We start from the raw sequence: 23,328 nt of genomic DNA, 5'->3' as shown, positions 1-23,328 counted from the left end.
TTTAATTGCTTTGCTTTCCGACGATACCCAGCATTACATAGTCTGAGAACTTCCTATGCACATTTCAGGAAAGTGCAAGTTTCTCTTCCTGTTGCTGAACATTTGAAGATTATTTTTTTCCTTGAAATAGCTAAATCACATCATAAAGTTCCTTACAACTTTTCCCCTAAGAATACTGTAAAAAATATGTTCATGCAAAATTTGTAAATTTCATGTGATATTGGGTTCATGTCTTATGCAGCTTTGTTTTCATGTGCTTCTTGAAATTCCTGTGTTGTTTTCACTGCCCAGGCCATGTGACACTGATTTCCTCCCTTTTCTGCAGGATCTCCTTTATGGACCAAAGAAAAACTAGTTCCCAAAACAGTAATTGAAGGTCAATATGCAATACTTCCCTGCAGGCCACCTATTGGATTACCGCCACCTATAATATTTTGGATGGATAACTGTAAGTTTATTTAAAAATACATAAATATCTCTCACACTAAATTATTTCAGTAATTCCATCTGTGCTGCAATTAGAACACCTTCATGTGGCAAGGGGGACAAATTCATCATACTTGTCTACATGACTGTTTCAATCCCATGTTAACAGGAAAGTGCTTCATGTTAGGTTTGTAAGTTAGCTCTTTATGATGGGACATGGGTGTGTTCACTAAATTTCTGTATTACATCATAATGCTACTCAAGTTGCAGTTTTCTGTGTGTGATGTTATATGCCAGTCCTACTGTCTTTTTAAAGCAAGGTAGTTGGTTTGAATCAGCATGACATATAGGTTGGCCTGTAATACTGTTGCAAATTATTACATAGTGTTCATACATGGTCATTGTATGTCATTTTTCCCATCATTTTGATGGGACAGTGAATAAAGTTGCACAACCATTGTGAACAGCCTATCTAGATGACCCACATTTTGATAATCATCCTCAATATCTCTGAGACATGCTTTTTCTACAAGTAATGAGAGGCCAAAACAGGGGAGGGCTGGGCTGATACAAAGATGGACCTTGCAAAGCAGTAGGAAGAGAGTAGCAATGAGTATAGTAAGTAAATACACATTGAATAGTTTCTTGAACTATGGCTGGGACTATACCTACTGTTGTGATCTGGAATGGGGGGAGGGCAGAACATGGCAGTCCTACTTTTAAGACAGGAAAAAGCCATTTCACATTGATTTATCTGGTTTCATGACCTCATTTGGAGACTTAATATCCACAGTTGAGTGGATATTAGTTGGGGTGAATTTGCTCTACCTCCTTACCCGAAGGAGACTCTGAAAGCGATTTCCCAAAAGTAGATGGGCAAGGTGATCAATCATGGGTGATGCCTTCCCTGTTTTGGCCAACTTCACACTACATAATGTTTGCTCGCTCATTTATTTTGTGACTCAGCTGATTGGCAATATTTCCATTTTCCTGTTGGATGAATCTGGTCTCATTGTTATTTGCTTGCGTTACTGGAGGAATCAGATGCGATTGGCATGAGTTCTCTTATTTGGTTAATCTAGTCTATCTGGCAGTGGCTTGATTTAAACAAGTACACAATCTGGTTTGACTGGCAATTGTTTACTGTTGAATTTGGTCACTTTGCTCTCATTGGAGTTTAGTGAAGGCAGGTAAGCAAATTAGGATATAATCCTATGCCACCCTGAGGCATTATTAGGGTTGTGGGCACTTGGGAGTCATTGCTTATAGCTGTAAGCTTGCAAGGGATGGGCAGGTACACTTGGGTAAACATTCTGCCATGGGGCCATAGTGTATATGGCCAGTCCTTATACCCTAAGGCTCATCTAGTGTGAGGAGCAGAAATACACCCAGTTGTTGGCTTGGAAGCCACTGAGTACAGTGGCTGATTTGCACAGAGGATAAGAGGGGTGCTCCCCTCTATGTAATAAAAAAACTCACCTGCCCTCACTTATTAATTCACTCTTGATTCAGAGATCTACTTACACTGCAATAAATTTAATTGTTCCACCAATATGCTGGTTCTCACATCTTTCTCAGGAGCATAGGAGAATGGCATTCCTTTATTAGTTAGCTCACACATGGAAACTGACTGGTTTTTCTCCCACAGGGGGCACATCCACCAGTTTTAAACCATTTCAAGGGCTTCTAAATTCATTTCAGCATGCAATTCAGAGTGCTGATTTTAATCTTGAAAGCCCTCTATGAATTGGGACCCAGGCATTAGAAAGGCAGGTTCATATGAACCTGTCTAAACACTACAATCTTTGTCAGAGGCACTGAGGCAGGCAGCAATAGGAGAATGTCTACTTCACGTACCTAAAGTAGCCCTTCATTGTTTAATGACACAATTTCTTTTCTTTTCTTCCCTACAGCTTTTCAAAAGCTGCCTCAAAATAATAGAGTTTCCCAGAGTCTAAATGGAGACCTTTATTTTTCTAATGTAAAGCCAGAAGATAGCCGTGATGATTACATATGCTATGCGAGATTTAACCACACTCAAACTATACAACAGAAGCAACCCATTTCTTTAAAAGTTGAACCAGGTAGGTGTGAATTTTGTAAGCTATTTTATAGCTACATTACATTTGACAGAAGTATATGTTACGTAAGTGTATGACAAACCTTTCTTGCTGGAATGTACCTTTCTTAGAACACGTGGTTTAAATTAATACACCTTCAGAACATTAAAAATGACTACCAGTATATTTTTACTAGAGCTTTGTAAAATTATGTGATGCAATAAAAATATGTACTGTTAAGTACCTAGGGTGCCTAAATTGCATTAAAGTCAATACTAGTTTAGACAATCTGTTTGCTGGAATACAACCTAAGTTTGAAAACAGCCTGGTAACAAGATTTTCTGTATGTTGCACACTCAGATGCTTCTGTGTGACAATTACGAAATATTTTCTGTCTTATGCAAAAGCAATTGCAGACCTGGATATTACAATGAAATAAATGTTTATTTCTGTTCAAATTGATCAGCTTCAGTAGATAGATAGATTAACTTCTAAAGCCCATATTTACTGCTTCCTGGTTGCATTCTTCATGATATTCTATTTATTTCAGTGGATTCATTGAATGAAACTATAACTGCTAATATGAGTGACTCTGATTTTTATGGTGGTGAGTTTTAGAGATCCACTCCTGCATTACTCCTTTCATTGTAGAATTTAGTTAACTAACCACTCCATGGCTGCTTAACTTTACTGCCCTTACAATTCTAATATCTATATCTACTGGTGACCATAAAAGTAAATTGCACAGGATAAGTGCTCTAATTGATTATAAATTATTTAGAAGTAATGGCAGAACATTTGCATGCAAACATGGTGGTTTTTTTTCCCTTTTGGCAAATGAATCAATATAGCAGGCTTGTTAATGTTCATGCACTCTATAACTCTATAACTTATTATGTTAGCTGATAATTCGTTATCACTGAGACTATTCAGTAGCACACACCGTATACTAAGGAAAAAGCCATAAACAATTAACTGTTGCTCATCCTGCTTAATATCTCACTGAATATGCAGTTTAAGTGCTAACCACTTAATACATCTGTGTTAGAAAGAATACATGTCTAGCATGTTTGAAGCATCCATGCCCTAATGTGCATTTGCTATTTTCTTTTTATTTTCTTTTATTTTCAATCCTTCACAGAGGTAGCAATCTTATCAACTGTAAACATGGCTTTATGGTTATGGATTTGACCACATTGTTGAATTTCTCAAGGATGCATATCCGATCCACTTCACACAAACTTTCCAAGGGCTAATGGCATATATTACAGGGACTCAGTCCATCAGCATAATATAATTCTAGTGGCTGATGTATTTCCCTTTTTTATTCTCACTTAAGCAAGTGAAGTACCACCATCTCCTACCAATGCTCAGATTCAAGGCAGGCAGCAGCAGCCCTTTTTCCTTAAGTGCCACAGCCTCCCCACCCACCCCAGTAGAAGCCGAGAGCAAATCAATTGGTGCTATATCCAAACCAAAGTAAGCATTAGCAAAATAAGTGCCTACATCTATGCAGTGACATGATCATCTGTATTGCTGCTGTTTGTCGCTTGGATGTGAGAACCTCCCAGATCCAAGATGAGCTGAGGAGTGCACCACTGTTGCATCCTTCTTCTGTAGAGTGCAAAGGAGGGGGGTGGCGAAGGAGCTGCATGTTTGAGCATGCTACCCTTCAAGGACAATTTAGTCCTAGAGAGACAGCTGCACAGCAGACCAGTCACACTCTGATGTATTTAAAGGTCGAGAAAATGTGATTGTTACATGCTAGTAGGTAACTGGCTGATGGACTTTGTCCTTCATTTTTTCATAAAATAAGAATTAATTCGAATGTTTTTGTTTTGTATCCTATTTGCAAGTTATGTGAAAGCATATGGAGATAGAAGTGGCTCCTTGTGCGCTTGAGGATTTCCCCATTATAAGAGTGGAAATTCAATGCATGCACCTCTTTTAAGCACACAGAGTTCCATGGAAGATAATAGGAAATAGTCAGTGTACACATGGGAGAACTGGTGATCTGGACTGAAAGCTATGCGTTTAGACTGAAAGCTATGCGTTTAAAGTTAATGGCTTACTTCTTATTCTATGATCTCGCTGTCTCCCTGGACCTGTCTACACTACAAACTTGAACCAGTTTATAGTCATTTCCTGTTCCCAGGGAATGGTAAGGGTCATAGTTCTGTGATATAGGTAGGTGCAGGTGTGTGTGAAAAGGTTGGGGAGGAGAAATGGTATGCTGGGGATCTCTAAGAGAATTTTCAACACTGGACCAAACTGCAGTTTGACCAAGATCTTTTGGGAAAGCCAATGCAGTTAAAGTTGCCTAATAACATTTTAATTTGCAATGACGATATACCCTGATTCCACTCCTGTTTACTTATAACCTTTTGGAGTCCCATTGAATGTAAGCCAGATATTGCTCATATCTACACAGATGAATGTTAACTAATTTCCCAGAAGAATTTCAAACAGAAATGGTAATAAAAAGGATAGAATTCACAAGATAAGCTTCTAAGCCAACAGAAAAGATTTCAGTAGAAAACCTTTACCATTTACTTCCATCATTTCAAGTGAAAAACTGATCACTTACAGTAGCTCTTCACAGCACTATTATTTATTTAAGAATTTGCTATTTCACCAACAATGATGTTCCCAGGGAAACTTACGTTATTCTTTAGTGGCAAAAAAAAAGCAAAAAAAAAAAGCACTAATTTATTTGGTGGGTGGATTTCTTTCAAAAGATTTTAGTTACTAAGTGAAATGCTTACCCCTTACAGGAATTTTCCAAATTTTAAGGCAGAGTTTTGCGAAGTAGTTAAACGAGGCAGAGCAGGATGGGTTAAAAACTCCCAGTTTGTATGAATTACAGTATTGATGGTCAGTATTAGATACAGCATGCATTTATGGAAAGGATTAGTTTTACTGTAGTCTTGAAATTACATTCAAATTATTAATACTTCTAAATACATTTTTCTTTTCTTTTAGACAGGTTATCTCCTGAAAGGCGCCCAACTCTTCTGCTACCCACTGGAAGTACAAGTAGCAAAACAGAGCTAAGAGGAAACACCCTTTTGCTGGAGTGCATTGCAGAAGGATTGTGAGTTGACATTTGAAACATGCAACGTAAATGCGGAAATGCTAAGCACTTCTCACTTCTATAGCTTTACACTGTTTTCCTTTTGCAGTATTATTATGTTTAAATGTTTGATTGTTGATTAGTTTGGCAGTGTGCACACACAAAGAAAGGGAGACAGCTGAGTTGCTTGCTTTCCCCCTTCTCTTTCTCACAGCTATTTCACAATTTGTTGTTTCCTTGTCCAACCAACAGAAGACAGACTTTCCCCAGGATTTCCAGAGACTGTATAAGGGAATACTGTACCTCTTTGCTCTAATTTACCAAGTTGTCTTGAGTGTGCCTTCATAAATCAGACATTCAAGCAGCAGTAAGGTTTTTATTCTTCCTCTTCCCCACAACACAAGGGTCATAGCAGAGACTCTGGGGTAAAACCCATCAGTTCAAAGGTCCAACACCTGGCAAACAATGCTTTGGCAAGCGCAGGAGATAATTCCATAACTTGCTTGCTTTTATAGATCACTGATTGCTTCTATACCTCCTACAACTGTCATTCGCTTGTAGTGTTCACTCTTTCTGTCATTCCTTTCCTGCCCTATCAGCATGGGCTGTGCTCAGCAAATATTTAGCAAATTTGTTTTCCTTTTGTACCCGTGACATGTAGTGAATTGTAGTGCAAGAATCCTAAATGTCAGCCTTTTATAAAAGAGATATTCTAAATGTACATATTCTGCTTATCTCTACCTCTTTTTTCCATTGTCCATCTACCAAGAATGAGTTAGTCTTTTTCTTTTTCTTTTATAAGTTGCGTATTATTTTTGGCTGTATCTGTAAAATTTGCTGATTACCTATCTGTCCATAGCAACCTAAAACCCACTGTGGAATTTGGAAGGGAATTCTGTCAGCACTGATGGGAACCTGAAGCTTATAGCTTGCTTCCAATCTCTGGATCATGAGAGTTGGAATATTGTGCTCCTTCTGCCAATCACTTTAATCTCAACTGCTGTTGATTTGTTTGTTTTTCATCAGACCTACGCCACTTATTCGCTGGATTAAAGAAGGCGGTGAGCTTCCTGCTAACAGAACTTTTTTGGATAATTTTCATAAAACCCTGAAAATAATAGACATTTCTGAAGCTGACTCTGGAAAATATAAATGCATTGCATCAAATCTTTTGGGTTCTGCTCACCATGTTATAACAGTCACTGTCAAAGGTAAAACTTTTCTTAACATAACATGTAAATTTTTTAGTTCAGAGGGGTGGCATCAGATGGGTTTTACTACATGAAAGGTTTGTCTGAACTGGATTTCTACACTGAAATCCATCCACATGTCGAAATGAGAAATGTACTATGGTATATTAACTATACCTTGCTATGTATGTTTACAGCACTTCATGGTGGCTAATACTGTAATGCCATTGACTTCACACAGTGTGGTAAAGCCCTCCCAGCACACAGAAAATGTCTTGTATATCCTAAAGACATTTTGGAATCCGCTAGATAAATTGGGGCAAATTCTGATAAGTCTCAGGTCTAATCACCCAAAATTCTCCTTCAGCAGAATTTCAAGTCTGCCAAAATCAGTACAATGAGGACAGATGGGTAGTGGAGCAGATTGTACCTGATTCAGTTGCATGGGTAGAGGACAATCCTCTCAGAGGCTGATAGATCCAGAATCTTTCTTAAATTTTCTGGGTGATTTTTCTCTCAGAGTTCTGCTGAGGCCCTTGTTTTCCTACCTCATTATTATTGTTTTAATATTGTATAATATATTTTAACTGATTTTATTGTATACTCTATGCTGCCTTTGAAAAAAAAGGCATTTTGAAAAACAACTAACACATCTATTTAAGTAAATGAATAACATAATGACTTGGATGCAGATACTCATGGTTGGGAGGGGATTAGCAGAAGATTCATCTGCTGATTTTTTAAAATTATTATTTCCCTCGGCACCCCTAGCCATAGCCTACCCCTTTCAGAGAGGGTACCTCAATCCTCAGAAGGGGCTTTCTGGAGGTGGCAGAGAAAATTACCTTCTGCCAACCCATTCCCCATTTCACCAGCACTTCCCTGGATACAATCAAATACTGTACTTTGTTAATATATAAAGTGGAATAAATATATTATATGCAATATGCAGCCCAATAGACTTGTTACAAGAAGTTTGCAAGTGAAGATTTTACTGATTAGCTTACTTCAATGTGACATTCAGACATCCTTCCTGATCTTAATGTATTGGTTTCATCTACCCTTTCCTCGTGTTGCTGTCCCTAAATTCCATCAGCTACCTTTGCTCTGGGCTCCTTGACTCTTGGTTTTTCTACTCCTGATTTCTTTGTGGGCTACAGTACTCTTAAAAAAAAAAAACACCCCAAAAACTTTTGTCTATACTAGGTTCTCTGCAAGTTTTAATTATCCCATCCAAATAGACAATGTTCCCTTCTCTCTCAGGATGTGCACTGCAAACATTCTATCAACTTTGTTCCCTAGACAGCCAGAATTTTGCCACCATAACTAACTGAGTCAATCTGTGTAATACTGTATGCCACCACACACACACACACACACACACACACACAATAAAAGATATACAGATGGTTGTTTTGTTCCCTTTAAATTCAGCTGCACCTTACTGGATAAGAGAGCCCACAAACCTTGTATTGTCTCCTGGAGAAAGTGGTTCCTTGATCTGCAGAGCTAATGGCAAGCCCAAACCCAGTATAAGCTGGTTAGCGAATGGAGTTCCTATCGCAAGTAAGATCTGTTTTTACTCTCTTCAGAACAATGTGATGCAAAGTTTTTAACTGGTGTCTCTGTTCCAGGAGAGGTGAAAGCCACAAGGCTTTGCAGGATTCGGCTTCCATTTAGGGGAAAGGAAGGAGGGAGAGAAATAAACAAGGAATAAAGGACTTGGACTTTGTTTATATGGGTTGTATGCATGGACTCTGCTTTTATAGACAGTTGTGTATTATATGGGGATACAAATCTTGCTTGCTTGTTTGTTTGGAAATTATATACTTAACTCTATAACTCTAGAGTTAACTAGCTCAAAAGAGAAGGTGGGAGAGTTATCTGAGTGTATGAGAGAAGGCTTGTTTGAAATAATAATAAAAAAACACCCAAAATTTCCTGTCACCTGCATCTGCTGGGCAGAGCCCATGTTGTGGAGGGTGCAGGTAGCCAGAGACTATTCCTTGGAGGACTGCCTTTGGGGCAGGCACTTCAAGGTGTGACTCTGGAGACACCAAATTAGCAAGGCGGACCTACTGGAATTCTATGGAGTACAATAGAAGAATGTAAATTTGTAACCTTAGGGAATGTATTTAGAGACTTCAAAGGAGGATTGCGTTTAACCATTTGTTTGTTCTTTTGCTTCACTGGGAATATGTTGTCTTTCAGTAACTTTCTCATACAATGCCTTTTCCTAGAAGAACTCCTTATTTTTGTCTTGGTAAACTTTAGATTTCATTTCATAAACCTGTTGCAGCCTTGTTTTTAACACTCCCATGCCTAGGAGTGATAAACTACCCTACCTTTGCGGGGAAAAGCCCAGGAAAGATTTTTAGGCTGATTGATAACTGGCAGCCTTGTAGAAAGAATTCCTCATTATCAGGTGGCAGCAAGTTCTAAAGTTGAGAATGGGTGGCCAGACGGAGGGGTGCTTTCAGCTGTGGCTGAATTTCCCTTCCCCAAGTGACAAGGTTCCTTCGCTCTACTGAAGTAGGTTGCCATTAATACCCTTCTGAAGATTCCATTGCGTGGACAGGCGGAGTCCCCAGATCCCGAGCGGTCCCCCCCCCCGTCATGTGGAATAACGACTCAAGACAACATGCTATGGGATTAAATTGGCCACAACTTTATTAAATTTCAAATGTGGGTAGACCTTGGCTCAGGCATTGGGCGTTCTCCCTCCCCACTCCCCAGCCGGGGACCTAGGGAGCTTCAGGGTTATCCAGTGTGTGGGGAGGGGATGGGCCGGCTCTGGAGAACATATGTTCAAGCAGAGATAGCCGCCCCCGTTATGCCGCCGCCGCAGGGGAGAGCAATGACGACCTTTCGGCGTACGGTCAAAGCCTCCCTTCAGAAACCCCTTTAACAGGGAACCCTGGTATCGCCGCCGCAAAGAGGAAGATGGACTAAAGGATTCCACCCAAGGCCTGATACTGCTAAAGTTGTGACGTTTTGCTACAGGAAAGGCGAAACCTGCCACTGCAGGGAAATTCCTTTCCGGCCCTTTAACAGCGACCTTAACGTAGCAGCGCCCGCATACCTGTGAAGAAAAGTTACCTGTAAAACATATGCAGAAAAGTTAACCTGCGAAGTAAGACATTAACTGAGGGTGGGTAGGGTGGGAGAAGCTCTGGAGCCAAGTGAGGATTCCCAGGTAAGATCCTCCCTCTATTGTGTGGGCAGGTAATCCCTCCCCTACCTGGCCTGGTCTCCTTGGCAATGCTTCCCCCAGGTGGGATTGGACAACTGACTGAGGTAGGCGGAGACCTCCAGGTATCCCACCTGAGGGAAGGCAAAGCCAAGCCTATGCTGATGGGACCGCTCCAGATCCAGGGCTGCGCGCGTCCACGCAAAGGTCGCCCCCCCCCCCCCGTTTTAAGCGGGGAGCGGTCATTCCTTTCCCTTTCAAGTTTCTAAGCAACAACATCATTCAGGAACTCTGGATGAGGTGGCTTTAACTTGTGCCAGGCAAGTAGAGAGCCAAAGTCCTCAAGTGAAACAGTTCATTAGAGAAAGTGGACAAGAAATAGACTGGCCAGGTGTGTGTGGGGGGGGAGGACTTAATAAGCTCTGCTTGCAGAAAATATCTCTCCTACCCAAAGATTAAAGGTTCATACAGAAGCGCTGTTCTGCACTCTTTTTCACATAGCCAGCCTAACAACCTACAGAACAGGTAGAGCCTCTACAAGAGGGTTTGTAATCTTATATTTCTGTATAGAAGTGCTGAGTCATATTTTGGCCTTGCCAGGAGTTCTGGAAAGAGGAATGGTGTGCTGGAACAATAATTTGTTAAAATACCATTTAGATAAAGCACATGAGTTTTATTATTTGTATTCTGTGGCAGGAATAATGTTCGTTATCTTCCCATGAGGGCAAGGTTCTTTGAAGTGAAGTGCATAGGGATCAGCTACCTTTGATTTTACACGCATTAAAGTATTTTTTGTGACTTTTGTGGCTTTTTTTCTTCAATGGAGGAAGATGTAGACCAAAGGAATCATTTCAAATAAAATAGCAAGATTTGAATTTCAAAGCTGTTTACTCCCTGTAGGCCTTGCTATCCATGATCTGTTTTTATTTTCTAGTTTTAAAAAATGCAGACTAGAAATCCTCAGGACTTTACTTTATTTAGATTATGGGGTTAACATCCCCGCTTTTTTGGAAAACATAATATATTTGTGAATTGAAAGACCTTGTACTAACATCTACAGTTTTGTGGCTCTTGTGGAAACTAGATGTACAGAATAATGCTAAATTATATGATGTGTGGGAGTGAGGTTGCTAATCATCTGCCTATCATCCTGTCAGGACTGGAACAGGGAATTAGCTCCAAGCTGATGTTCTTCAGGGTCTCGATCCTATGGCTTCCTGAAATAATGCAGGGGCTTTGAACCTGGTGCATCCAAGGCCCATCTGCCCTGATTCTCTCATATCCTATTTCGAGGCCTAGCATTAGCAGTTGCTGGTGAAAACAACGCTGATCTGTGCCCACAGATCTTTCAATGACGGATATGTCATCCCCCATAAAGTTCCTGGGTATCAGCAGAGGGCTATCGCCTTCGTTTCTTATCCTTATTTCTCCAGGAGATCTGGTGGCTTGCATTGCATTCTTAGGAATCATGTTGTTTCAGTATAGCTGATTTGTAGTTTATAATGCTTTTCTTGCGGGGGGGGGGGTTGTTCATTTGGATGTTTGAGTAAAATTATATGATTTTTTTATCACATTCTTGTATATTTTGCCTCTTAAATATTCCAGTGGAGGGGCTATATTGGTAGCATTAATGTATAATTTAACCTCAATTTTTCATTGTGGAAGGAAGGAAAATAAGTAATTCCAGTTAGATCTACAGTGTACTTTGGATACTATTGTTTTGTCGCATTTGCATTTTTCACACTCTCTCCTTTTCTTCAGGTCCTTTTTGCTATAACTTATCCTTTGTTCTTTTGGTAGAAGATGTGCCTCCACTTGAGTTTTCATTATGTTTTACTCTATATTGCTGTATCTCGCAAGAATTTTCAATCCTGTCTCTGAACCTCTCATTACTTTTTGCAAATAACAACTGAATAAAAAGGAATATTTTGGCATCTCTGAACATTTTTTAATATCTCCTTCCTATTTTTGCTAGTTGCTCCTGAAGATCCTAGCAGAAATGTTGACGGCGATACAGTTATTTTCACTGATGTACAAGAAAGGTCAAGTGCTGTTTATCAGTGTAACGCCTCTAATGAATATGGATATTTATTGGCAAATGCATTTGTGAATGTTTTAGGTAAGACCACATTTTCTTTTGGGGGAAAACCCCCTAGTAATAATGCTGTATAGTTGTGTGATTTCCCATTTGTGCAATCCTATACGTGTTTACTCAGAAGTAATATTTTAGCATTCATTAAAGCATACATAAATTAGTATATTAAAAATCAGTTAAAAACAAACTTCCATCTTCTACTAGATTGAACTGAACACCAAACACAAGCCCAAATAAGAATGTCTTACAGCACAATACTATGTATGTTTACTCAAGAGATATGTCTCGGTGTGTTCAGTGGCTACAGTAAGGATAGACTCATACCAGAAAGTAGATAGGGAAATATCTTTCACCCCTCTTTGGGCTCAACCAATGAAGCTGGATGTTGGAAGATTTGGGACAAAATGAAGTACTTATTCACACAGTGCACAGTTAAACTACAGTATTTCCTCCCAGTATATCTAGTGAGGGACACCAAATGATTTAAAAGAGGATTAGATCAATTACTGGTTGCTAGTCATGATGGCCAACTGCTGTTGGAGACAGTATACCTCTGAATAACAGGTGCAGGTTGCATAGAAATATATCCACTGGAGAATCAGTACAATACGTACTTCACTTTTTTTGTCATACGAATTTTCAAAAGAGGCAGATAATTATATGTTTCGTAAAAGCTGCAAATGTCTGCTTTAAGAATGCTATTCATCTCAATTACGCTAATGAGAGAATGAATTAATAAGGTTGTGTCAGAAACTCTCCAAATCACATCACTTAGGACCTTTTCTTGGTACAGTGGAACCTTGTGTTATGTACTGTCCCCCTTGCAAATGCTGCATGTTATGAGCTCCGCTAACCCAGAAGTAGATGCTCCCGGTTGAGACCTTTGCCCCAGGATGTGAGCAGAAGTCACGTGCCGGCAGTGTGGCAGCAGCGGGAGGTGCCATTAGCAAAAGTGCACCTCATGTTACAAGCAGTTTTGGGTTGAGAACGGACCTCCAGAACAAATTAAATTCATAACCGGAGGTACCACTGTATACATAGATTTTGATTGTTTTTGTTCTCGGTCCTCTTTTTTGTTTGAAAAAGAAACACAAAATTGTTCACCTTAGGCTTTATATTTTTTCTAACAAGCAGTTACAAATAAAAAGAAAAGGTGTCGTAGGAGAGAAACTATTTTTCGCTCTATAAGACACACCCGACCATAAGACACACCTAGTTTTTAGAGGAGGAAAACAAGAAAAAATGTTGTAAGTGGGAAAGCGGAGGCTGCCAGCAGAGCAGTGCGGCTCCCACCACCAAAGAGCAGCTCAGGAGGGCTGAGCAATTTGGCTCCAGGGACCACACATTCACTCCATAAGATGCACAGACCTCTCCCTTTACTTTTTAAGAGGAAAAAAGTGCATCTTATGGAGCGAAAAATACGGTAAGTATGAAATAACATCCGATTTACAAAAAAGTTTAAAATGGAGCTTGCAGAATGCACAAAAAAGTATGCATTTCCTACAAAGAGATGCAAAACTTTTGATTCCTGAGCATGCTAAAGCTATCAAATATTAGAAGCTCTAGGGAAGGCAGAAGTATTTTTATCACAGGTATTTCCTTTCTACATTGTAATAAATATCAGGTCTAGAATGTTAATCAGGATGTGGATTTATTAGCTGAAGTCTTGCAACTTCTTTGATTCAAAACTGCTACATAATAAGAGAGGGAAGAAATTGAGGGAAATGCTTTTATTGTTCTTTATGTGATATTTTTATTTAAAATACTTGTCTCCCTTTTTTCTAAACAAATGCATCCAAAGGAATTCACAACAGTTTCAATAATGCCTTTCTTTTAGCTGAGCCACCAAGAATACTCACTCCTCATAACGAACTCTATCAAGTCATTGCAAACAAACCTGCCCTTCTGGACTGTGCTTTTTTTGGATCACCTGTGCCTGAAATTGAATGGTAAGTTAATTATGATGTAAAAAACTTAAAAGATGTTCTGTTCCATTCACAACAGTTATTTAAGCAAACAATTTTGGAAATTTGTAAAATAGAAAACTGTTTTTTTCTCATTTTCATTTGCAAACAATTTCCTTACTTATGGAAGCAACATTAGTATATTTGCTTATTTCCAACATAATGCATCATTTTTTATGCTAGTCAGGACAAAATTAAATGATCTGTTAAATGCATGATTGTATTTAACAGGATTTTTAAATACCCATTTCAGAATGGGGATCAGGTTTGGGACCCTTGTCATCCCCCCCCAAAATACTCCATTTGCCCGCCCCCCCTCCTCAAGTGCTAGTCCCTATGGGATTATTATTATTTTTGGAACTCTGTCATACAGAAAAGAATACTGAAGGCCATTTAGTCCAACTGCCTGCAATGCAGGAATCTTTTGCCCAACGTGGGGCTGAAACTCACAACCCTAAGATCAACAGCCGTTTTCTCTATCAGCTGAGCTATCCAACTTCACTCTGCAGACATGGGCTTGTTTCTAATTGGTGGGAGCAGTTTTTCAAAAGTAAAAACTAGGCTATGTGTCAAATTGATCACACATTGTCTACTTTGGCAATTAGAATCTCCTCGTTGAATATTAGTACTGTATATTCTAACCCTAGTATTTACAAGCCATTAACTTACTGGTACAGCTCTGTTGGTCTGAGGTATAAAGATGTATTTAATTAAAGGAACTCATTTTCACCCAATGATGTTTGAATAAATGCATAACATGATTGTGTTTTCAACACTTAGGTTTAAAGGAGTGAAAGGTAGCATTCTCCAAGGAAATCAGTATGTTTTCCATAAAAATGGAACCTTGGAAATTCCTGTAGCCCAGAAGGATAGTGCTGGCACGTATACCTGTGTTGCAAGAAATAAACTAGGGAAGGTACAAAACGAAGTTCAATTAGAAATCAAGGGTAAGAAATCATGCCTCCTACCACTCTTCTAATCACAATTCCCTAAAGAATTTCCAGCTGTTAAATATCTTAATAGTAATTTTATGTTTCAGAGCCAACAATGATTATTAAGCAGCCTGAATACAAAGTTGTACAAAGGACTGGGCAGGTTTCCTTTGAATGTACAATTAAACATGATGCAACCTTAGTACCAACAGTTACGTGGTTGAAGGACGGCGCTGAATTGCCAAGTGATGAAAGGTATGTACATCATTTTTTCTTTCACCATTTTTTTTCAAGGCATTAAAACCCAGTTATTTATGCATTTCATAGAAGAAGTACAATTTTCCTTACATGATATTTCTAATGGGACAACATACTTTAATGCGCCCTATAGGACTTAAGGGGATTTGGTCATTCTAGCATTACTTGGTTACTGTTGAATTGATTTATTGGTTTGGCGTGACCCCCGCTAATTGATTTACGATCCACAATTAGCTCTTTATGCCCGGCGCGCTTCCTCCGAGCTGCGCCACTCAGCTCCGTCTTCAGTAGCTCTCCAGTCACGCCTCAGCAGAGTTAAACACAGCGGTGAAACTGTCATGTAGCTTCACTTAGCTTCAGACAAACACACAGAGAGACCAGGTTTGTCTAATATCAGTTTCACCGCTGTGTTTAACTCTGCTGAGGCGTGACTGGAGAGCTACTGAAGACGGAGCTGAGTGGCGCAGCTCGGAGGAAGCGCGCCGGGCATAAAGAGCTAATTGTGGATCGTAAATCAATTAGCGGGGGTCACGCCAAACCAATAAATCAATTCAACAGGTTATGGAAGGAGTGTCCAGGTGTGAGGCTTCATCTCCGGTTAGCGTAATGGAGAAAGCTCACAAACAGGGTGTCAAGTCAGAGGGGGAAGGATCTGACGGAGAAGACACAACTGCTGGCCCAAATGGGTCAGTAGGGTATCAGGTCACAAGTGCGTGAAAAAGTGTCGCACAGTGTGATTCTGGGAGTGTTGAAGGGGTTCAACAGGTGCCTGGGAAAGATGCCGGGAAGGGGCACAAGGCAAAGGGAAAAGTGTTGAACACAAAAAGGTCTTGTCAGAATGGTTTGGCAAGAGGGGGTGTTGGGTTTGGAACTTAACAGGTTAAGAAGTTCCCATGATGCCTCAGCATTCTGACGTCAGCTTTCGAAGCTGGGAGGAGTTTCGTCTCTGTTCCTCTCTGGTCTCTGAGGGAAGAGGTCGCAGTTTTTAATCATGGAGTTCGTCGTTGCTGCCCATGGAGAGCGGAGACAGCTGGGCAGGAAGGTCCCAAGGTCAACCAGCTGAGTTTTCATGGGAACCAGTCTCGGAGAGGAGGCCAGCGTGGGAACGCAAGGGAAAGACGTGGTTCAGACGCTGGGGAGGGTTGTTTTCTTATCACTGCTTCTATGGCAAGTTTGTACCCTTTTGTGCACCTGTGCAGCTTTTGCACATAACTGGGAACCTTAGCACACTGCACCTGTGCTTTTCCAGCATTCCCACCACCCTCCAGAGGTGACTCCAGAACAAAGAGATTGTTCTGCCCCCTTTTCACGTTGGCCACTTGTTTCCCCCCAACGTAGACCTCTAGCTCCTCCTGTAAAGGAGAAAAAACATGTTAGCCACAGCAGAAACCGACTTTCTCATTCCGTCTGCTAACATCACAGTTGTGTCCTGTTGAAACAGCTCTGCAGTTCCGCATTTCGCCAGCAGGCTCGCTTAGCAGGTGCTGACCAACAGCAGTATTCAAAACCCAGCGTGTCACCGTGTCCTGGCTGGAGTTGTTCTTCACAGTTGCCATAGAAGCAGTGATAAGAAAACAACCCTCCCCAGCGTCTGAACCACGTCTTTCCCTTAAGGGGATTTGGTCATTCTAGCATTACTTGGTTACTATATTTGCAAGGTAGTGCACAAAGTGCACACATTTTGTGGAGGGGTTTCCCATAGGGTTTATTTCAGTCCCGTGTGACTTACAAGCCACCAATCATGTATTGTGGTCTTCCCGTTGCTCAAGGAAGGTGGCAAAAACAGAAAGTTTGTTGGATAGCAATATTGTGGATCACAAATTTCGCAGGGTGTCATATTTTGGCTAACACAGAAAAATAAGACATAATGTGAAGAGATAAAAGGGGTAGACTATGTAAGAAAAGGCGATTGCCGCCTTCCCTGTCATAGGAACGCATGCAAACAGGTGTTTGATAGCTTTGCAGTCTGCTACATGCATACAGAGGCAGTTATATGATCTGCAATCTTCATGCCCTTAAATAAATTCAGACAAGACTCAAATTTTGGTTTAGTTTTTGGCAGAATTTAGGCCACAACTTTATTGATTACAGCAAGTGAGTGGTTGCATAGGCTCTGGTTCGACTAGCTCCCTGCACCATTTCAGGTAGCGCTGACCCAGGTCACCAGCATAGGTCAGCCTAGGGTGAACACCTGGATAAGCAGAAAGCCGGGAACAGGCTATCTCCGCCACCCAAATGCCCCCCTGGACTCAGGCACAGGCACAACCCCCTCTCAGGGGTTGACCAAACCATCGAGTCCCTGGATTCCTTTAATGGAATACCCTTCACATAGGGATGGTGAGAGCATTCTCCCATCCCTATCACCTGAACCAGAGCCTATCCGCAACCTTACAAGTTGTGATGATTTGCTACATGGCAGGCGAAACCCAAATGGCACCAGCCAATCAGCCAACTGGGGGAAATTCCTGCCGTGTCCCTGTCCCAATGACAGACGACACATGATGGCATAGCAAGGTCAAGCACACAGCCCTTAAATATAGGGAGAGGTGGGCGGGTGTTCCGGATGCACACACCAAAAGAGGAAGCTCTGGGACACATGCATAGGTATATATAGGTCCCTTGATCCATTTCGCTTGTGTCCCATTGGCCTGATTAAACCCAGCATCAAGGGACCTACCAACTGGGTGTTGTGGCTATTCAATCAAACCCACCCACAACACAGGGTTTGGTTGCCAGGTCTCACCGCAACACGTGGCCTCTTTAAGGAAGGACCCGATTTATTACAGCTGCTTGAAAAGGTATATAAATCAGATTGCAGAATGGGACTCCTAACACAATTGTAACTGCATATTTGAGTTCCAACTCAAATTCCCAAATTCCCAAGTTCCGACCAAGATTCCCTGTTCACTTTGTGGAACATGGAATTGTTTGGACCTACCCTTTGCATTCATGGAGCTTTCCTCTTCACTGAAAAAGGTGGTGCCATTGTGAACAGGCAGCTTTTTGTATATAGACATCAGAACTTCTGTGCACTCTTCAACTCGCTCCACTAGGTGTATGCAGATTCTGGAGAGAGCCGAGCCATGAATTCAGTTTAAGACAATGCAACACACTATGTAAGCCAAATTGTGACTTAGCTCAATGCATCTGCAAAATGTTTCGGCAAGAGCAAAGTGTCTGTGATCTCCTGTCCTGAAGGAAAGGAGATTGATTTGGCCTAACATTATGTGGCACTAAGGACTCCGAATAGACATGCATTAGAGGCTGTTCTGTAAATTTTTGAAGCTACTGAATCATAACCAATTATTTTAAATTTAGCATAGCTGGATTGGGTAATACATTTTTCAACCACAGTAATTATATACTAATTATATTTAAGAAGTACTATACTCTTGTTCCTGCTTCTACTACACTATATTTTTTGATGATGCAGGCAATATTTAGTGGGTTGATATGTGACCTAAATGTGGCTTATTTACTGCATGGAGGATGCTTTCTCAATATTAGATAATATTGAAGTATTTTTCAGTACTGATATTAAGATTTTACTGTATTTTGTTGCAATATATACTTATAGTCCTATGCACCAATGGAGTGACTAAATGTATTGTAATTGCAGGTTTATTGTCGGTAAACACAACTTGACCATTATGAATGTCACTGATAAAGATGGTGGAGCATATACTTGCATAGCTAATACTACTCTGGACAGTGTTTCTGCAAGTGCTGTGCTCACTGTTGTTGGTAAGATTTATTTTAACTTATGATTATGACTATGATAAATCTATTATCTATTATTGAGTTTCAGCTAATGGTAGGGTTGCCATATGTCTGGATTTATGCATGAGCATAAATTTATGTTGCCACATATACTCCTGAAAAACCACTCCAGAAGGTCATGGAACCCTTGAGAATGGTGTGGGATGGGATGCAAGGAGCTTCAGTGAGAGGAGGAAATGAGTGGAAATCAGACAGACACAGTTTATGTGGAGAGAAACTCTGCATGCGCAAGGAAATCCTCCTCAGTTTCCATAACACTCTACTGGAGCTCCTTGCAACCCATAATAAGTTGCTCTTGAGGGTCCTCATGCCACAAGTGGGCACAGTGGAGCTACAGTGGGGGAAAGGGGTAGGAAAGCCTTCTAATGTAAGTCTCCTTATGCTCAGACATACCTGGATCCAACCTGTTTTATTTATAGATTAACTATTTTTAATGCCTTTTATTGTTTATAAATGTAATAAGCATGCACACTTTACAGATGCTTTGGCAGTACTGCACACATATTTGAGAAGGGAAGAAGGGCCCAAAATTTAGTTCCCACATGATTGAAAAGGTTTTTTAAAACTGGCTGTATCAGCCACAGAGACATGATCCAGCACAGATAAATACACAGCTCTGAATGTTCAGTGTGTGGGTTTTCTCTGCAAGCTCTGTTTTCATACATGGATCCTCTATGCCTGATTCTACTATGGATTGCCCTAGCAATATTAGGCTTTTGTCTATAACCTCATTCACATCCCAGCTTTTTCTGCTTGTTGAATTAGAAAAAAAAATCAATGTCTGCCTATGCCTGTTAAAGGGGGGCGGGGGACTTTCCTTAATCCATCTCAGGGACTGGGGTTGAGGCTGTAGAAACCAATTTTGCCTTAATCCATTGTATATTTACTTTCCTGACAGCTTATATTGTTTTAGATAGCTATCAAGGATCAGCAAGTTGCACAGAAACACATATTCCTATCTGTGTACCTGGGTGTGGGCTAATTTGCCTGATGCATGGGAAAATAAAACTGATACAAGCAGTAGGGTAATACCCACAGATCCACCTGCTAAGCAGTCTTGTTCTGCCAAGCTACGAACAAAGCAGGGAAGGTGCACTGTGCACAAACACACACACATACACATGTGTGCTACTGTTATGGTTGTGATTTCCTGCATTGTGAAATGAACTAGGAAGGAAACAAGGAAGTTACAATGAGCTAGTAAAAAAAGTTACCTTATGCTTCAATATAAGTTAAGCAAGACCTTTTCGTTAGTCATTGGCTTATTCATGAATAAACCTACAGTATCCTGGCTTTGTTTTCGTTTATCACCTGTTTACAAGAAGTTGCTTATGTCTCAGAACAGTGGATGTCGTCAATTTTACTTGCTACAGTTTTCAGCTTGACCCCTAATCAGTGCATGATTACAAATTAATACTTATCCATATAGAAGTAACATTGTGTTATAATATTCAGCCATTTTAATAGTAACTTACTTGTACAGATCAGTTTCTTTTCCTGCTACTAACACTGACTATATACTTTATATTAATATCCTTTTTCAGCTCCTCCAACAGCCCCACCTGTTGTTTACGGTAAACTAATAAAAAAAAAGTCTTGTTTGTGTCATGCACCAAATGTTCCTAACCTTTCTGCCTATTTCAAGCTGAGATTTTCTCTCCCCCCCCCCCCCCGTTTCATTACATTTTACAAACTTACTTTGGATCTGATGATAATTTAGTATTGTGTTACCATTCTTTTGAGCTAAATGCTTGAACTGTTTCATTATTATGATTTAATACAGCCTGTGATCAACACAAATATTTCTAATAACCAAGTAAACATTTTATCCAAAATTGTGTTCAACATACCTCTTTAAATACACATATTTTTATCATTAAAATTTGCCATAATACTTCTCCATCCCCACAAATCATTTACATTTTATCCACCAGATAATGTTTAATATTCCTTTTGACCTTTTCTATGAGCTTTTGGATATGTTTGGCTTATTCATGCGCTGTTATATGAAGAACAGCAAAATGGATACAAGTCTGAAGTTAAGTCAACAGCTTAAGTGCAAGGCCTTAGACCGATGGAAATTAAAACATGAAGCTGTGCTGGGAATTAACTACTTGTTTTCATCCTTGGCCAGGGCTAGCACAAGTCTTGGGTAGACTCTGCCCTCATCTTTTCTTTACTCCCAAAACTTTAAAGATGTTTTGCTGCTGCATCTTCAATGAGTTTTACAGGTTCACCTTTCCTGAGCTTGGCAGAGTTTCAGCAGTTACGTCTAAACGTGGTCTGAATGTTCTCTTCCAAGACCTTTCAGCTCAAAATTTGGGGGGACGATTTTCACCTATTTTCACCACCACAAGGTTTTGACAGTGGCGCTCCTCAATCCCATGGAGGTGGTGCTGCATCTGGGGGCAGATAATATTTTAATTCTCAGAAATCCCCTGGGAATAACCTGCTAAGGGGACACACATTGTTTGGAAGGAAATGTCTTGGCCTTAAAATCTCACCCAATGACCAGCAAGTGCTGGTCATTAGGGGGAGAAAGGCTCTGCCTGTTTTCATTTTCCTTCCAGATGTGAGATAAGACAAGTAAGAAAAATCCTTCAACAAAGCTGCAGGAATGATTCAAAGTCCCATTTCCACAAATCACCAGAAATACCACATATGCAAACTTAAAAAAACAACACCTAAGTTTAATATATTTATGTTTTGCCCTTCCACCCAAAGGATCTTCAGGAGAGCTAATAATTCAAGGTCAAAACTGGCAATGGTATGTGGTCTTTAGGGGGTTTAAAACCTTTGCCCCTGCTATTTTCCCAATGCAAACCACCCCTGCCTCAGCCATCAGTTTTTGCACAAAGGAGAGAACTCTCTATTTAATTTGGGCGTGGGTAGGGATTGCATATGGACCACAGAAGTAGCAAAGAGTTAGTACTCCCCTACCATCCAAGGTGATTCAAATTGAGCCTTATATGGTGGCAATTTGTGTGAAAACAGCAGCAGAAGCAACAACAACAATATCAGCTCCATATCTGTGCCTTTATCTTCAAGTTTGGTCCTCAAATAATTAAAAATATATAAAATAGTGGTACATCAAAATAGAGTTAGTTCTTCAAACCATATAAATCTAGCACCAAAAGGTTAAAATGCACCCAGACCCCTAAAATCATCTTAAAAGTTCAGGAAGATAAAAATGTCAGGAGAACAAATCAACATCAGTTGAACCTCTCTGGGGAGCAAGTTATTCACGTAGAGACCGCTGAAGCCACATTTCAAATAATCTACATATCATAATTCATTATATATCATCATGGCTTCCTCCAAGGATTGGTGACAATTGTGGTTTTGGATGAATTAGAAATGCTGTTCTAAGAACCCTACTCTCCTTCCCCACCCACCCCATACCAATTTTGAGGGGAAGTTGTGATGCCATCACAGTTAAGCCCATTCGAAATGTATATTGTCCACAGTGAATAACTGCAGATGAATAAAAGAAAGAAGCAGCGGTGATGATAAACTATGGGCATGGTCAATAGCTGAGTTGTTGCTGCATAATAAGACAGGAAGGGGGAGGAAGAGGTTGGTGCAGTGCAAACGTGCTGGCAGGAACATTGGATTGCACCATGTCAACCACACCCCTCTCTGTCCCAGTATACAGTAGCAACTCAGTTGAAGGATGGCCAGGTAAGTGGCACAGCCCCACTCTGCCATCTGCTACTTTTTTAAATGGCTTCGAATTGGCTTTGCCAGGTGAAATTATTATTATTATTATTATTATTATTATTATTATTATTATTATTAAAAAGGAACCTTCCTAGAAAAAGAACATCAGAGTGCTTCTGATCACTGTAATTCTGAAACAGTTTTTTTTTTTTTGGTAAATATGTATGCTTTTTATTTTCCTTTTTGTGTATGAGGAGACTTGCTTTCATATACAGTAGTTTTTTACTCATCATCATTAATCATAAACTGAAACTGCTGGCGAACCATACGACTTCTCAATTTTCCAGTTACCATTATTTCTTAAAACACAAGGCAATCTGGCACTGGAGTTCTTGTAACAATTCTTGCTTTTCTTCTTTTTGCATTGTTTCCCAGCAAAATCGGTTATACATTTTCATTGCAGTTGCATGCTAGTGACCACTAAATCATTTGTACATGTTGAAAGCAGTTATGGTTAGATTTTGTTTTCCTGGATAGCAACTAATTTGTGTTTATCTTCCTTTGCGCTTATTTGGCTTGCAGATCGTCCTGATCCACCTTTTGATTTGGAATTGACAGATCATCAAGAGAGAACTGTTCAGCTCACGTGGATACCGGGCAATGACAATAATAGCCCTATTACGAGTATGGTTCGCTATGT

The 23,328-nt window shown here is 40.1% G+C and overlaps 1 protein-coding gene across 19 annotated transcripts in view; it reads left to right on the top strand.

Moving 5' to 3' along the window:
* Positions 1-23,328, top strand: part of NRCAM (neuronal cell adhesion molecule) — a 135,303-nt gene that overhangs the window by 69,021 nt on the left and 42,954 nt on the right. For 9 of the 19 annotated variants that reach the window (XR_013990901.1, XM_081022283.1, XM_081022272.1 and 6 more), the window contains 13 exons: positions 326-448; positions 2,340-2,510; positions 3,037-3,093; positions 5,469-5,580; positions 6,586-6,770; positions 8,184-8,315; positions 11,915-12,058; positions 13,872-13,983; positions 14,779-14,945; positions 15,038-15,185; positions 18,808-18,932; positions 20,513-20,542; positions 23,211-23,312. Coding sequence is in view for 18 of the 19 variants with exons in the window: in XM_081022283.1 (XP_080878409.1) it covers positions 326-448; positions 2,340-2,510; positions 3,037-3,093; positions 5,469-5,580; positions 6,586-6,770; positions 8,184-8,315; positions 11,915-12,058; positions 13,872-13,983; positions 14,779-14,945; positions 15,038-15,185; positions 18,808-18,932; positions 20,513-20,542; positions 23,211-23,312 (1,608 nt within the window). In the remaining variant the exon portion in view is untranslated. The remainder of the gene's footprint in view (positions 1-325; positions 449-2,339; positions 2,511-3,036; positions 3,094-5,468; positions 5,581-6,585; positions 6,771-8,183; positions 8,316-11,914; positions 12,059-13,871; positions 13,984-14,778; positions 14,946-15,037; positions 15,186-18,807; positions 18,933-20,512; positions 20,543-23,210; positions 23,313-23,328) is intronic. The other 10 variants (XM_081022274.1, XM_081022285.1, XM_081022273.1 and 7 more) reach the window with 3 other exon arrangements.

The sequence above is a fragment of the Podarcis pityusensis genome, assembly GCF_964106645.2.
Source record: "Podarcis pityusensis genome assembly, chromosome: 10".
NCBI lineage: Eukaryota > Metazoa > Chordata > Lepidosauria > Squamata > Lacertidae > Podarcis > Podarcis pityusensis.
Note: the sequence above shows the minus strand (reverse complement) of the source record. Positions and strands in the feature narration are given on the sequence as shown.